This window comes from Strongylocentrotus purpuratus, unplaced genomic scaffold, assembly GCF_000002235.5.
Source record: "Strongylocentrotus purpuratus isolate Spur 01 unplaced genomic scaffold, Spur_5.0 spur5_scaffold_21, whole genome shotgun sequence".
In the NCBI taxonomy this organism is placed as follows: Eukaryota; Metazoa; Echinodermata; class Echinoidea; order Camarodonta; family Strongylocentrotidae; genus Strongylocentrotus; species Strongylocentrotus purpuratus.
The window spans coordinates 28382107-28400310 of record NW_022145607.1 but is presented as its reverse complement, the minus strand read 5'-3'; the positions used below and the strand labels follow the sequence as shown (position 1 = coordinate 28400310).

Genomic DNA, 18204 nt, shown 5'->3' with positions numbered 1-18204 from the left:
AACTTTGCCCTGATTACAACTAGTTACACTGTACAATGCGTTAGAAAAATATATTTTCTCTCACTTTACGGCACCGCCTTTGATTCAGCATTAATAATCTTCATCGCAACGCTCGTAATATTGCAATCTTTAGTGTATCTTAGTGATAGGCTGCAAAGCCCTTATGATAAAGACCTATGTTCAGTGTGTTCACAGAAATAATGTATCGGTACATTATTAATTATTACTTACACATGTATAATTAATAAATATGTTTCAAATATGAAAAGAATAAATAGTATGTTATGACCAATAAAATCACTAAATATATACAAACAAAAGTAATAGAAGGAGGGGATGGAGAAGGAAGGCAATGAGGGGGGGGGGGGAGGAGGAGGGGGAGGAAGAGGGGGAGGAGAAAGAGAAGAAGGTGAAGGAGAAGAAGAACCGATTAACACCAAGAATAACAATAACAATAAGAACAAGATTAACAAAACAATAACGATAAGAACAAGAAGAACACGAACAAGAACAAGAACCATTAATTAAAGCAAATACTCACTATCAAAGTATTTAATGTAAATTGTATTTACACACTTACGTCATAGAGAAACCCTGTCATTCATGGTGTAAAAGGTCACACATGAGCTCATTTCAATCAACAAGAATACCAAAAAAATTATTGCTTTGTTGGTAAGTCTTTTCATGCTCTCTCATTTCAATCAATGAAAATAGTAAACAAATTCTTACACAAGAAAACGCCCAAAGTTATAGCTTTTTTCAGCTTCTTTCATCTCACTGATTCTATGTCTCCTTTTTCGGGATTGTAAGTCTGACTTCACAAATTAAAAATTGTGATTTCTTATTTTTGACTCAATTCATTGAGTATAAGTATAAGTATAAGTATAAGTATAATAATTTATTGTCCTTTTCAGGAAATTTGGTTTCCACTAGTTACAGAGTATTACAATACAAACATATAAATGAAATATTACAGGACAGCGATAAACATACACACATGATAAACATACATAATGAATGAGGTAATATGAGTAAGCCACGGTATATATAGTGGTTATAGAGTTAATATCAGATCCCATTTGACAAAATATGAAGCTAAATTATTTAATATCATTGATTATTCCATAGTTAATCTTAAAAAGATAATAAATACATAAATTATTATTATTATTATTTGGATTATTATTATTATTATTATTATCGATTACCATTTTCAGTAGTATAATTATTACCGGCATCGTTATTATTGTTAAGTTAATGATAACACATATATTGTAGTTACTGGCTCAATGGGTAATTGATAGTTGGATGCAATATTCATGGCATATGTTTGAAATTGATATTATATTACATTTATATTGATACATTGACATGGTAGGTTCATAGTAGTCAAACACGTTTTGCTTTGGAATTGAAAAGATGAATGGAGTCGGGTATAAAGGATCTTCGGAGATGTGCCCTATATATCAAAGTTATCTTGCTTTGTACGCAGGCCTACACATGTATGAAGTCGCCTTATTTGTGATATGATTGTTATTAAAATATATAATCAATCAAAGAAAAACATAATTCAATTTGTCAAAGAGGCTATTTCTTTCAGTAAAGGTACTATGTCCCATTTGCAGGCCAAAAAAATGAAAAAGTTAAATTCCAACTGCATTTGAAAGATAATACTAATTCAGAACTTCCCTAAAAAAGGTGGGGCTTGAAAATGTCTTCAAGTGGGAAAATAACAACTATTAGTTGTCAAAAAGACTTTAGGGCTCCAGAACCCAAAAGTAATAGTCTTGATTTTCAGACAATTGTACCGAATGGTCATACGTTTTATGCTGCGCAAAGATTCAATCAGTTTAATCTTGGCCATCACAAGAAGTGGGTTATTGATGTAGACAAATGCTCATGTACTCTCTTAAAAAAGAGAGTGAATTTTCACTCTATTTTCACTTTCTTGGGAGTGACGTCCGTGATCACTTGTTTAGGAGTGAAAATCGATTGATTTTAGAGTGCTTTCTAAGAAAAAAGAGTGAATGTTCACTCTATTTTCACTCCATTTTCACTCTCCAGAGGAGTGACGTCCGTGATTTTGAAAATTCACTCTTTTTTTTTTAAGAGAGTACCCTTTACAACTCTTTTCATGTATGTTATTACCAAAGAAGAAAAAAAGCCAGCCAGTCACTCAATAGTGTCTGACAGTGAAGTCTAGCAAGTAAACGGGTTTCCTTGCATAATTTGAATATGAGGACACTGCTAACGTTTAAATTTCACAGATAGGACATACATGACATATTCATAATTCCTGCAAATTTCTACAGCATTTGAGGTTGGCTGCAAAAGGGACATGAGCAGAAAATGTACGGAAATTACATCATAATATCATCATTATTGTTATTATCATATTTAAGAGGAATGGTTAAGATGTCAATAATCTCAAGAAAACAACATTTTGTCAGTTTTTGTCGTTAGCATGTTTAGAAAAGTATTTTCATTGGTGCGCTTTATTTTGCCATTTATGATAATTGCATATATTCTGTGCTAAAGGCTCAATGTAGTTTGAATTTTGAGCCGAAACAATCTGCACAAAACTAATGTCTGCACTTGGTGACTTTCCCATTTTATTACGTTACCATAAACACTTATTTTTACGATTTTTTTTTCATAGCGGCCAGTGCCAACCAGGCATAGAGATTTTGGAAAGGACCGAGTTAAATGAGGATTTAGATCGTTAAATAGGCAACATGCTGAAATTTAATCGGCGGCCGTTGTTATCGTTTCAAGTTTCTGTCAATGTATATCCGTTAACAATGTTGTCAATTTGAAGAAGAAAAACGGATCACTTAAATCCTACCCGGGTGAGTCGCGAGCGAGTCAATGAAAATCACAGGGTTACATTATATTACGTAGGATGGTTGACGTAGTCTGCAGTGTCACTCTTTTCTTGTGTGGTGTTTATCTCTTCTAGTTCGACTCCCTTGCTCACAATAAGGAGACCATTTCCTTCTTGTCAATATTAGCAACGTCATCGGCAGCCATTTTCCTGTGAAGAAAAAATGAGATGAGAGATTGGAGAAATTACGATGAGATTTGAATTATAAACACGTGATAATAAGATATATTTTTGATCGCAGTATAATTACCGTTAATAATCTTTTGATAATGGTTTTGGCCACAAACATTGCATGTCTGCATTGACATGGATCTAAATAGTGTTTTCTTCTAATTTATGATGTATGTACGGGACGAGAAGACGAGCAAAAAGTCCAGAAGACGAGAAGATGTCGAGACAAAAAGACAAGACAAACTCCCTAGATATCGTCAATTCGGCTCGGTTTGGACGACGGAATACGAGAAGACGAGACACTGGATCGCGCCTAGAAGACTTGATGAGGACGAGAATACGATGGCAAAGATCCTAGATCTTTTCTACTTGATTAGGACAACAAGATGAGTAGATAAGAATCTCGTCAAGTCGACCTGATGAGAATGAGGAGACGAGAAGATGAAATGCTGGATCTTGTCTTCTCGTCCAAATCAGGTCGACTTGACTAGATACTAAATCTCATCTACTCATCTTTTTAGCCAAATGAAGTCGACTTGACGAGATCCAGGATCTTGTTTTCTCGTCCTGCATGGTGAAGTCGATTAGACGAGATCAAGGATATCAATGGATATCGTCTCGTGTTCTTTTCTTCTAGACTCCTTTTCTCGTCTTCTCGTGTCGCATCGTCCCGTCTTCTCGTCATTAATCCTGATTTATCAAAAACATTCAGGACTATACTAAGTCATCATTAAAAAAATGCCGCTAATTACCGCTTCGTTCTGAACGAGGCTTAGAAGCAACTATGGTGAGCAACTTTAATTTTCATAGCCGCTCCTATTAAAGATTTGAAAACTGTGTTTCTCTTACTTTCCAAAGTTTTCTCCCTCCGCCCTGGTCTCTGGTAGCGTTAGGCCGCGCGTCTCGGGGAGGAAGAGGGCCAGGATCCCGGCCAGGACAGCCACGGAGCCGTAGATCACCAGTGGCATGGGAGCCCAAAATTTGTCCAGTGTAAGAATCAGCGGTGCCAGCATGCTAGCTACCCTCGAGAACATGGAGCAGGTCCCTACAGCCACAGTCCTGCGTCAGAAAAATACACGGTATGTTATTGTACAGTCAAACCCGCTTAATAGCGACCACCGCATTTTTTATTTCCCTAGAAAAGTGTTTTTCATTGAAACATAATACTAAAGGAGCCTGTACATAGGCCTAAAGACCATCTGTATAATTATACGGAACACTCGTCTTGTCTTCCTTGAGCAATCTTTGTATATACAGGTTTCATTGCAGGCCTACACTAATGTTATGCCTGGCCTTTACACAAGAGGAGCCACTTTTTTTCTCTTTTTTGGTAGTTATAATTGTTTTATTTGGTACTCAAGAGTAACATAAAAGCCAACTGGCTAATTACAATCATGTACAGGAATGTGAACAACAGGCGTCATTTTGATGACACGTACATAGGACATTCATTCAAACATCATCTTTCTGATTACGCTTCTAAATAATGATGAGAATAACAGCAACCGGAAATGTGGGTACATTGAACCCTTTAGTTGGAATAAAAGCCGAATCAGCTTCAATTCGTAATAATAATAAATATAATACTCAGTTTTTATATAGCGCTTAATTATTAGACTCACTAAGCGCTTCCAAATTAGGAGATTATTACCCCGGCTTTCGCTGTGCTGCCATTGCGGCGCTCTAGCATTTCAAAGAATTAATTCCTGCCACGTACCCATTTACATCACCTGGGTTGAGTGTGGCAAATCTAGATCTATGTCTTGCCAAAGGACATTAGTGCCGCGGCGGGTATAGAACCGCGGACCTTGTGATAGACAATAGCACTACTGGTTTGACGTCACTACGATTCTGTGCAGATTTAGCTTTACCTCTTCCAAGTGAGTATGAAGTACGTTGAAATTTAGATTTTCTCAATCATATGAATATTCAGATCCTCGGTCATTGAGATTTGACATGTTTGAATGTTCGTATCAAAAGGGTATTGCAAATTATTCCAAAATCAGATCGTAGTTGGATCGTATATAATGTGCATTGAGCTTTAAGATAAATGTGTCCTCTTACCTAATGCTTGTTGGATAAAGTTCAGCCGTGTAAAGATACAGGACACTATGTGATCCTGCGATGCCGAATTTACCAATCATCGCCACTGTAGTTAGCCATACACCCTCAGCTGAGTTTAAAAGTGAAGAAAATAATATACACATATTGACTGATTTTGGGGTTATGGTTAACACTATTGCCCAATGTGATCTGAAAACTGCGCTGTGTGCTACTACAGTGCAGTCTCGAGATCATCGGGAAGCTATAGTGTAAACCGGGTAAACCAGGAAAAACAGTCAGCTAATACATGTTTTATATACCGCATTCACGGTGTTAATACTGAAAAAATATACATAGGTATATTTTAACGAAATATGCCTGTAAAAATGTATTTTATTTATCAAGTCAAATTAAATTCACCAGTCTGATAGTATAATTACAATAAACAAATATTGACGATTTGTCCATTAAAGATTGGATTTTCCTTTAATAGATGAGGGCAAGAATGCATTTTACATATTTTGAGCGGCACATTTAAAATTATTGTTTACAAATTCTTAGCCTTCATTTGGGATTATTATGTTATGTATGCCATTGGTGTTGAAAGTCTAATCACCATAAAGATGGGCGTATACCATTGTGCGGAACGTTGCATAGCGTATTGAAAGAGATAGTTGTGACACCCGCATAATTACATATACGCGTACGCGAGATGGGTCATATAGGTTAAATCATGAAGCTTGACGAATCAGAAGCAACTTCCGGTGACGTAACTGTCTCTCTCAAGTAGCTATATTGATAGCTCTTACTAGCGCCCTCACTGATGCATTATGTACTTACGAATGGCAGCAGTTGTCAAACAAGCCACGCCCCCTAGCAGTACCAAGGTAACGAGACTCGGTTTCCTCCCGAAGTACTCGACGGTGAAGATCGTGAGAAGGTAAGCGGGAATCTCGACGGCGCCCGAGATCGTGAACGCGACGTAGTCGTTGACGCCGAGATTCGAAGTGTTGAGTGACAAGCCGTTGTATACCATTACATTGACCATCCTATATATTAACATGATATATATATTTAAAGAACCACCGTCGCATTTGTATAGATCTTTGTATGCTGACTTTAAAGTGGAAGTCTACCCTGATAGATGTCTGGTATTATTAAAGCCACAAAAAAACGCCACCAAAAAATATTGAAAGTTTGAGCAATATTCGACTAAAGAAAGGGAAAGTTATGAGTTGTCGTAGTTGCCATCAACATAATTTTGCGATGTCTTCTCCAATTCTCTCTAAACAAGAAATTACATAAACCGCCATTTTGTGTGATATGACGGAATATATATATATTTTTTTTACAGGGATTGTATCAAATGTATTTGCGATAATTATATTTAAGGTGCATGTATGATTAAACAACATTCTAATTTAAAAAAAAAAGACATATCGTATGGGGGGGGGGGGGCGCACGAAACGTCACAGAGCTGCCGATTTGTGTTTGATTGATCACAAATATTATGTCTAAAGAGCCATTTCGAATTGTTGAATTGTCTTAACATGTCATACATTGTGTGAGATAGTAGGGACTTTTAGATTCTGCACGACGAGAACGCGGACTGCCCTTTTAAGGCAATGCGACGTCAATGCCACTGTCTTAAAAGGACGTCACATTGCCTGAAAAGGGCAGTCCACGTTCTCGTCGTGCAGAATCTAAAAGTCCCTAATATTCCATTGCTCAGGCTCCGGGACAGCATGCTCAGAAGCCTATTCACTGTTAGACTTTGTTTTAAACACAAGTAAAACATAAATTATATACATATCTTTCTGTTAATATGTAGTGACCTCAGATTTCTTACCGGTTCATATTCTATGAGTAACTGCAAAAGATATATAGGATGGAGCCATGTCATGACAACAAGGGAAAGCTATACGTGATCTGACCGATAATCTATGTAAGACTCTTAACACCGAAGATATGGATTCGTGTTTCTTTGTTTCTTTGTTTCTTTGTTTTAGACGACCAGGAGTTTCTGAATATATATATATTTATTTTAATTTGATTTGGTTTATTGCTTTAAAAAAACATACATTCCAAATAACAGCCAAAGGCTGTAAAAACTTGAATTTACAAAAGATTAAAAGAAAATACTTTATGATTATGCAGTGGGGCAGCGGGAGTAAAGCATTGAGGGGTCATTCGTGTTTTGGTAGGGGCACATTCGGTGCGAATGAAAGCCTAAACAAGGCCACCAAGAAGATGAGGGTGTCAGATACTTTTGTAACTTTTTCAGATTGCCCTCCCCTAGCTCTCCATTTTCTTTAGTACACTTTCTTTTTTTTAATTGACTCCTTTTTTCCAAAACGATGGGGGAGGCCATATTAGCTCCTTTTTTGGGGGGGGGGGGGGGGGGCGGGGGGCGGGGCAGAGGGTATTATCCAATATAATTCATTTTACAATTTTTTTAATAATTTGGATTTAAAGTGCAGAGTATCTTCAGCATACTCATAATGCAATAAATATGAAAAGTTCATTATTGTATTATCATTATTTAATTAGATGTTTTATAGGGTGTTTAAAAGCTTTTATATGTTTTCAACTTCGCAGGCTGCATTGTATTTGATGTTACTTCCAATATTCTGAGGTTTTCAATGAAAATTTGTGTTATCATGGTAACTCACCAACTGAAGATAAGGTTGAGAGTTCGGAGGCATGCTGAACGAGTACGAAAAAGATCCAATATAGTGGCTTTGTTCTGTTCTCGATTTATCATCTGGGAGGAAACATGAATATTGAGCTTTTTTAACGATGTATACATAGTAATAAAACAGTAATAAACATCATAACAAATTATACTAGCAATAACAATGATAGTGATATAAACAATACTGATAATCATCAATACTATCGTAAGAAAAATTGTGATAATTATGATAAAAGTAATGATAACAATAATATTACAATACTACTAATATGCAGATCTAAGGGGCGCTATAGCCATGTGCCCCCCCCCCCCCGCCCCTTAACCACAAACGGGATGGGGTAGAAGGGGAAAATTGGGGATGAGTTGCTTGATTTTTACACAATATTTGAACTTGTGCCTTCAGAGAACGGCAATTTCAGTAGCCTTGTCCATGATTATACAAATGATGCATGCGCATGAGTTCATTATACGGTCTATCCGCACTCGAGTTGAGGCTGTGTGTATTTATTGTACGAAGCCGTCAGGCTGAGTGCGATATACACACAGCATCAACGAGGGTGGATAGATCGTATAATGAACGAATGAAAACATGCATCATTTGTTTTATACAACGAAACTCCTAGATCCTTGTTATTTGATGTAAAAAGAATTCATTCAAGATTGTTTCGTGACAGTATTTATACCGTGTTTACACAGTGATCCGCCTCGAGGATTGAAGCCGGGTTGAAGCCGCGAGGGGATTGAAGCCTCTAAAGCGCGCAAATGTGATCGTGTTTACACAGCAGGAAAAAAAAGGCGGCTTCAACCCTCGAGACGGATCACAATGACGTCACAATGCGGGGAATTTGACCTACGTCAGCTTCAGCTGGGGGTCCAGTTACATACGCGCGGCCTATATTTATACTTTTAAGGTTGCGCTTAAAGGAAAGCTATGCGCGCATATCAGTACTACCATTTTCATTGGCTGCTCACGTCGGCCCACCTGGCTTCAACCCTCGAGGCGGATCAGATCCCGTTTACACAGCATAAAGTTGCAGGGTTGAAGCCGCGAGGTGGATTGAGACCTGCAATTCTGGTGGATTCAAGCGGCGGCTTCAACCCGGCTTCAATCCTCACTGGGATCCCGTTTACACACATAAAACTGCAGGCTTGAAGCCGGCTTCAATCCCCTCGCGGCTTCAAGCCGGCTTCAACCCTCGATGCGGTTTACTGTGTAAACACGGTATATATGGCTGACAAATAAATCTCAAGTTTAATAAGGCTTAATTTAGTGCGCACACATATCTATAGATATAGCAAGCGCACTTACCTCTATACCCATTTACGCATAGTGCTGCGCAAGAATAGGCTCATGCTCACGCAGTATTAAGCGCTCTAACCTCTACGCGCACTACTGCGCTCTGAAAACGAGTTCAATAGTACTGGAAAATATTGCACTCCTTTTCATGAAAACGAGTGCAATAGGCTCAATAAATGAATCACACGTGACCGCGCATGACCAATCATTTGATTAGGATCTGGGAGTGAGTTGTATAAAGGCCTATCATCCATCGAAATGTTAAGAGTAACGGATTTCGTAATCCCAACATGGTTTCTATGCGATATACGAAATCTTAATCTTTGAGATGATTTTTCGAAATGATACAATGATAGACGTTCTTCCCGCTGCGTTGTATGTTTTGCTTCGAGGCAGTGTTATTTTTTCGAGAAACATTATGAACACTTACTTCTTCTTTCTTAAACTCTTCTGTAAAAATTGGATCTGGTGCAGTCGCCTTGTTAACCTCCGCAACTTTTATTATGATTTTCTCCGCCTTTTCGTACTGCCCGACCGATATTAACCATCTGGCGGATTCGGGCATAAACCTTCAAAATGGAAAACAAAATTCACGATATAAGACATGAGATTAAAGAAAATTGAAAAACTGGAAATTTCATTGATGGGCAAGAAACAGTAGTCCCTCCCCCCTATAGAATGTATTCGTATTACAACAAATGAACCTTTAATTATGACTAAAATCATAACAAATGGGATGTCATTTTTAAAAGGAATATATACACTTCTTAATGATAACAATCAGAGCGATTATTATGCAATAATAGCGCTATTTAACTGATCCAACTTGAGTTTCCAAACTTTTTTGAGAGGTTTTACATTTTTCTTGATGCCTTACATCATCAATAAGAAGAAAGGTATAACCGGTGCAGTGACAGCAAGCTGTAACGTTCTCCAATACGGCAAATAGAAAGCGATTAATGCTAGTAGCATGTATCCCAAAGAATATGGCACGCAGAACAGGATGCCGGCGATGTTTCTTTTGGACGGCCCCACGAACTCCGTTCCTGTAAAAAAAAACACGACGCAGAAGAAAAAGGGTTAAAAAATTAAGTTTAAGTTTTCTCGCTTATGGTTGCTATTTAATTGGTTAGGTTAGGTTTAGGATTAGGATTAGGATCCTTTTTAATGCTGGTTCAAAGTTAACATGAACGAGTGCAGTAAATTTACCGCGGGGCATAATGTCATACAACCTATTTACTGGCGGATATTTTTAAGGGGGCTCATCCGGTCTGCGCCCCCACTTTTTGATATCCCTACGGCATTCCTCCTTGATTGCATTTGTCAAAGATCCTATTTATTTTAGCAGGAAGACAAATCTGATGACCATCACCTTTGTTTTGCTTGTTACAAAATGTTAGGTTTTTTTGTTTACCACCCCCCCCCCCCCCTCCCCCTCTCCCCTACTCCGGGCTCGGAGGGGTACATTTTCGCGCGACAAAATCCGACCCGTTTTGACTTTTCACAAGGAGATATAGGGAGGTACTTTCAAAGGGAGGGACAAAACATACGCGCACCCTAAACACTGAGTGGGGGCCGCGATTGTACCCGCGCTCTTTAAAAGTCGTATTACCCCTGGCCCATGGTGCCAGTGGGTGGTATTGGTATAGGGATAGGCATGTAATGTGAAGCTTAAATAGAAATTATTATTTTCTATAACGCATATGTATACAATCCAGAATCTAGAAAATTAATTCTAAGTTCATATCTAGATAAGATAGCCCGTGGGGTGGCGGTTTCTTAATGTCACGATCGGAGGGGAGTGAGGGGAGAGGTGGAAGTGACTAATGAGGAGTGGTTATGTGTGTGTGTGTGGGGGGGGGGGGGGGTCTGAAAAGGTTTTTCCCCTCTCCATCGAATGAAAAGATTTTAAAAGGTTTAAATAATTATGAATATGATATTCCAACAACTGGAATGTCGGGGCGATTAGGTTTCTAGTCTGAATAAGAACCGTATCGATTCAAATTGCATTACCGGTATGACTCCCTACGATATTGAGCCGATTTAGATATTCCTCTTCCAAGGAAGTGTGAAATCCATGGAAACTTTAGTTTTATTAATCATAATAATTATTCAAATCATTGATCATTAAGAATTTAGTTTAAATTCAAATGTTAGTGCAAAGTGTTCCAAAATCGGATTGTAACCAGATCCTATTGTGTGGGTGGATTTTATGGACACGGGTCCGGAGTAGAACCTACCTAAGATGAAAAGAATGATGTATGTGGCGACACCTGCCATCCCTTGGAAGAATCTTAGGAGGGAGTAAACCCACAACTCTGGAGCAAAGGCGATGAGGACGCCCGTCACTAGTCTCACGATGGTACAGATCTGAAGAGTCCACCAGCGTCCAATACTGCATGCATTTAATTAAAGCGATACTGAACATGAAACGCTTAGCCCTAGCCTTCTGTTTATCACACAGCGCCATCTCACGGTCAACTTAATTGCCATTCTGTGGAAAGGTTACCATGGAAGTTAAAACATTACACGAAAGTTACAAGAAATGTTTTTACTCTTATCATGCCACAGGGCTAATCCCCATTGTGCCAAGCCCCGAATCCCTCCGTGCCAAGTTTATTTTGAGATAATCTTATTAACGCGATGGTTCTATGAATAGCGCGTGCAAAACACACAGCACAGTCCAATGAGCATGAACACTAACTGTCAATACGAATGCGTGCAAGCATACACAAGGCACTGAAGCGATGGCTCTCTCGCATGTACAAAGCACTTTGACGGTAGCTTGCATGCAGCCATAGGGCAGGCTATGAGTTAACTTCCGTGCTTCGTTTCCGTGTCTTTATATGGACTAACAAGTCTGGCGACATGTACAGAAGAAGAAGAAGAAGAAGAAGAAGAAGAAGAAGAAGTGGAACCGACAGCGCAACGAGTAATGAGGCCACACTGTTACAGCTGACCTGAGATGGCGCTAGAGGTAATGCTTCTAGTACACGTGTGGCTTTAATAATGAAGAAAGACACTTTAGATAGCCGTTGGTTAAAGGGAACCAATTGCCTTAGAAAAATTGTATGTAACCTAATAATAAATACCCCTTCCCTCCCAAAAAATAAAAAGATTAGTTAGTTAATGGTAGAGTAGATAAACCAAATTAATACCCTTTAATCTATGGATGAACTTCACGAAGAAGGCAATACAGAATTTATTTACCAAAAAATAGTCAAGAGTTGTGATTATCATTCGTCAGTCTCCAGTTTCCAAATTCATGTTTTGAAACAATATAGGGTTGTATGATTATAAAGTGTATAGCTGAGTTTGTTAAGTTTTCAAGTTTCTCTTTGCAGAAGTTATATTCAAGGCTAAATTTCTAGAATTGTTTTTTTATTATTATTAATAGCAGCCGGGAAATTTCCGTGATGGAAAACATGGCAGCATTTCACGAAACTGTCGTTAGTTCGCAGACATCCCGTTCAAACCGGGGGGGGGGGGTGTTTCACAAGGATCCTAAGTTGAACTTAACATTCATGGAAAGCCGTTAGCATCCTTGAAACTATTTTGTAAAAAGTTGTTTTGTAAAAGTTATTTTAAAAGGCATAAAATGGTGATTCAAATCATTTATATTTTCTATTATCATGGGAGATTTCAGGTTCTTGATGTGGAATTCATGAAAAATCTGATATTCTTGAAATTTTGCGTTTTGAATATATTTCAAAATAAGGCTACAAATGGCTCTCCATGATATTTAAGTCCAACTTAGAGTTAAGTTCGACTTCGAATCCTTATGAAACACTCCCCTGTATATATATATTCAAATACTCTTCAATGGGATTTCGGCAAACTCCTATATGCTTGTGACGGTTTCATGAAACGATACCTAAATACAATGTGAATCTTACACATCGGACATAACTCCAAAGATAATCGACCCGGCTAGAAATCCACCGTAGTAAATTGTCTGTGAGATTTGGTTCAGATCCTCATTTCCACACACGAGTTCAAACTGAAAAATAAACAGCGGAAAGAATTATAAAATGTTAGCATTTTTTTTAAATCAATAGTTGTAAAACAATACTGAGGTTTCAACATATTTTTAAAACTTGTGTTTCATATAGATATTTAGTAAATGCTCGGGAATGACTAATAGTTACAGATTAAAATGTATAAACTACAACAGATACCACCCCCCCCCCTCCTTTTCAATCTATTTTATAATTGTTATTATAGTAAGCCAGTTCACGGTTGCAGTCTGAGCATGAGCAGATAAAGGTCATTGCAGACTAAATTGTGAAATACACGGAGACACAATACTGGATAGGCCTACGTGCTCATAAAACGTATGTCATTATTCATTTATGTACAAGCAGTGCACTCTATGATACACAGGTGGAAGTATTCTTTGAAAAGGGGAGACAAAGGCTATTTATGTAGCACCTCCATCGTTGCAGAAGCGATTATTCCAAATTTACAAAGTGAGACCTCTTCATGTTTTAAAGATCTGTGGATATTCGGGGTCATTTGGGACATATGCTAACCGTGAACTGGTCTATTATTATTATTATTAATATTTTCATCATTATCATCATCGTCATCATCGTCGTCATTATTCTATTCCGCAAACAAAGTATATCACAAATTAGAAAATAGGGCAAATCGTGGGGCGCCCTCTCGTCCACATAAATCGGACTATTTACTCACATCAGAGACGATAGTTGACTTGTACTGGCTATCATCGTACTCCCAACCCGCGTCGCAGGGGATGGTGCCGGTGCTCCCGTCGGTGTAGTTAGACGGGTCCATCCCAGGCCAGAATCCCACCCCTGACACGTTATATTTCTCACATTGGGCGTACTCCAGCTCACCATCTGACGTGTAGTTTGATGGGATACTTCCATTTTTCTTCGAGAGTTCGCATTCGGAGGCGGTAAGGCCATAGGCACTGCAGTCATTCGAGTCCCACTCAGGAACCTTATGTAATCATCAGTAACCATGCCAATAAAAAACAAGTGATAATAATAATAGTGGGTTCTTGTATAGCGCTCATGTCTGTCAGACTTGACACTCCTGGCGCTCCCTAATATTACTATTATCCTTATTACTATCACTACCATTATTATTGTTCTTATTATTATTACTATTATTACTAGTATTATTATCATCGTCATGAAAATTATCATTATTAATATTATTATATTCAATAATAGAAATAAAATGAAATTATCTTATTAATAACAGGAAACATAATAATTATAATAATATTGTTATTATTATTATTACTATTATCAGACGTAGTTGTACTGGTATTGTAATTAATAGTAACATTAATAATAATGGTAATGACAATAATAATGTTCTATTATTATCTTTGTTAAATGATATCATTGTTATTGCTATTTTCTGTATATGCTTTGTATGTTTCCTGTATTGTTCATGCTGTTTTTGTCTTGTATACCCTGCCAGTGACACAGTTGTGTATTGCATACTATTATGTCATGGACCTGGGTTCAAACGTTTATACTTCTTTGTTTATTACGCTGTATAAAGATGATACATAATCATTATTGTCATTGTTGTTCTTATTGATATTCAAATCAATGCTATATTTTGAAATCAGGCAAAATTATGATTTATATTGTCTATTGACAAATAAAGGTTACTTAACAGCTGTAAAAAAAGGACAATATTATTCAGTGGTTTAGTTAAACCCTTAGTCAAAGACTTACAACCCTGGTTGAATCCACCTTTGCTTTATTCAGTATTGAGTAGAAATATGTACTTAATACCAGGCGCGACGGAAGCTTTTTGGGATGGGGGGGGGGGGGCAAACATTCCAGGGGGCTCACCTTCCAGGGGCAGTGTCGTAATGAGCAAAAACGTTTGGAAGGGGGGGGGCAAAAGAACAATCTGCACCACCACCACTAGCTCTTACACGTTACATGCAGGCCCCGCGGAACGTTTTTCAAAGTGGAGTATTAACGATCAGGTAGAGCGTAAATTGGCGTGGGGTCCAGGGCCTGAGCCCCGGCAGGGGGTCAAGGGGCTGAGCCCCCGGAAGCTCAAGGTTTTTAGGCATTAAATTAGGTCAGATAAGCATATTAAGATACCTTATTTGTGACACTGGCAGGTCATTAATTGACGGAGAGTCCAGGGAGCAGAGCCCCCGGAAGCTCGGAGGTTTTAGGTATTTAATTACGGTTAGATGAGCATCCAGGGGCCCTCTTTAAGGCCATTGATGTGGTCCAGGGGGCAAAGTCCCCGGAAGCTCAGGGGTTTTAGGTATTTAATAACGGTCAGATGAGCATCCATGGGCCCGCCTTAGGGCCCTTGATGGGGTCCAGGGGGCAGAACCCCGGAAGCTCGGGGGTTTTAGGCATTTAATTACGGTCAGATGAGCATACTTTGATACCTCATTTGTGACATTGGCAGGTCACCTATTTTTTTTCTCTTTTTCTTTCTTTTTCTCTCTAACATACTTTTTCAAAAAGTGAGGAGGCCTCGAGCCCCCGAGCCCAGCCGATCTGTAGACCCTGACATAAAGGCTTCGAAATAAGCGTATATGTTTTGCCCGACTGTAAATTTGGGAATTTCTAATTTTCCAACAAACGCATAAAAAGGTATGACTTACAAAAATATTGAGAAAAAATACCGGAAAATCATGTCATTTCCGCAACATTTGTAAATCACTGGTATCGAATGAGAAATATATGGAAAAAATGGGGGGGGGGGGGGGTGCAAAAATCTGTTTTGCCACCCCCCCCCCCCCCCCCATGCCCCCTCACTTCCTGCGCCTATGGTTAATACTAATAGCTTAGTACATGTTTTTACTCACAAAATTCTACTCAACTAAGCGTCACCCAGAAAAAATCATACTCAACATTTGAGCAAAAAATTGCTAAAAAAAATTGAGTCAAAACATGAACAGGTTAATTTAGTAAAATTTGGCTCAACTCATGAGCAGTTTCTTACTCTACATGGGTTGAGTACGTTTCTACCCAAATGCTGAGTAAAAAAGGAACCGCTCAACAAAGGAGTTAATATTGAGTAAAGGTTGACTCATTCAAACTGAGTAGAGATTTGGTCTTTTATGATTCTTACTTAATAGATTAGTAGATTTGTTACTCAACACAGACTGAGTAAAGTTTACTCAAAATTTGAGCGGTTCCCTTTTTACTACTAAAAACAGTAAAATTTTACTCAACATTGAATAGTTTTCATTTAGAGTGTACTGTCCTCTCCGAAACCAAAGAGACTATGTATATAGATGGTAATCATCATCATCCTTGTATAGTTGATTAACAGTACTGATAACGTGGAAAGGTGTAAACACACACAATAAATGCAATTAAATGGATGGAAAGTCTTAATTCTTCCAGATATACATTACATGATGGAATTAAAGGGGGTGAAAGTAGGTTGTAAATGGATAGGATAACAGGAAGATGTTAGGTAGTAATACCTACCTCATGATGAATTATAATCAGGCCAGTTTTTATAAATCCATGTACTTTGTAGACTGTTATTACAGTCATCTATCCATCTACTGATTATGGTTTGGAGAGGATACTTTCAAACAAGCGCTGTATATTGCACTTCAATAAGAAATAGCACAAAGTAGCAAAAAAAAAACGCAAAACAGCTAATCTTTCGATGTTTAAAAAGTGCTCAAATTTCATAGTAGCATTTGACAATTTTGAAATGTTGACACGTTGTATTTCTAGTATAACTTAGTATTTACACATTATATGGTAGGTATATAAATTTAAACAACAACAATAATTATAATAGGGTGTTTTTGTAAATTGCTCATGTCTGTCAAAATAACATTTCTGGTGCTCCACAATTATTACCCCGGCTTTTATGGCTGGCATTATAGCGCTCAGGTATACCCATTTACCTCACCTGGGTAGTGTGTATGAAATGTAGATTAATATCTTGCCAAAGGACGTTAGTGCCGTGGCAGGACCCGAACTACGAACCATTCTTCCATTAAATGGGGGACGTGCCCCCATACCCCAACTCTCCCGCATAATGCAGAATAGATATAAACTCAATAATTCGACTGTGATTGGAGGGGGCGTGGATTCCAATGCGCCCCATGGCTACGCCAGTGGTTTGATATATTAATAACAATAATAATGGTGGCTTCTTGTATATAGCGCACATGTACGTCACGTTGTGGCGCTCCTGGCGCTGCCCCGATTATTACCCTGGCTTTAGCAAGGCAGCCACTGCGGCGCTCTAACATTTCTAGGAATGAATTCCTGCCAGGTACCCATTTACATCACCTGGGTTGAGTGTGGCAAATGTAGATCAATATCTTGCCAAAGGACATTAGTGCCGCGGCGGGGAAATATTGAATTAAAGAGAAAACATTCTTCAACTTACCGCACACCAGTGATCTACATTAGCCCCTATAAACACAGTAATGAGGCTCTCCCATGAACTGGTGAAGACCAGTATACACACCAGGCTATACACTCTAATCTGATACGGCCCAAACTCTCCAACAATCTTCAAAATGTCGTCAAACTTCATATTTTCCTGACCAAGAGTAAGAGCGTGACTAGTTCCCAACAAAACATATCATCCTATGGAAGAGTTCGTTTATCACAACGCTTTGTTACATAATACAGGCCAAAAGTAGGAGTATTAGTGCTGACCTCGTTGTTTATCAGTGTCCACAAATTAGAGTTGACAATTCAAGTTATGCAATTCAAGAAGATTATAAGGCGTGCTATTTGCCAATGCATCAGGTGCTGATTCTGTTGACTGTCTGGTGGTGATACAAAGTAGTGTTTTGTACTACATGTCGTACGGGCTTAAATAGTTGATAACATAATCGATTAAGTCCTTGGCCTTTGTCGTTTGAGGTATTTACAAGGTAGAGTTATATTTACAAGGTAGTATTGTGTACTACATGTCGTACGGGCTTAAAGGGCCCATGACATCGAAGTACAAGTGCATTCCTGTTGGTGTGCAGTCCTGCATACATCTCATTATTTGATATGTAAACTTCTGAATTTGTTTCATAGATTTTGAAATATTTTTTGAAATATTTGTTTTTCAAACTTGCTAAGCTTCACCCTAAAAAACATCCAGATCTCATTGCCCTTGCGA

General features: G+C 38.3%; 1 protein-coding gene across 1 annotated transcript; it reads right to left on the bottom strand.

Moving 5' to 3' along the window:
• Window positions 1–2633: 2633 nt before the first annotated feature.
• LOC764065 (organic cation transporter protein) lies at window positions 2634–18074 on the bottom strand. Its single transcript, XM_011679468.2, has 11 exons — window positions 17473–18074; window positions 13786–14055; window positions 12987–13090; window positions 11331–11485; window positions 9968–10136; window positions 9521–9659; window positions 7771–7862; window positions 5939–6147; window positions 5120–5228; window positions 3905–4114; window positions 2634–3034 (listed from the first exon to the last, which is right to left on the bottom strand). Exons 1-11 carry the CDS (start codon window positions 17620–17622, stop codon window positions 2974–2976), a joined length of 1668 nt encoding a protein of 555 aa, XP_011677770.2. The 5' UTR covers window positions 17623–18074; the 3' UTR covers window positions 2634–2973.
• Window positions 18075–18204: the final 130 nt, after the last annotated feature.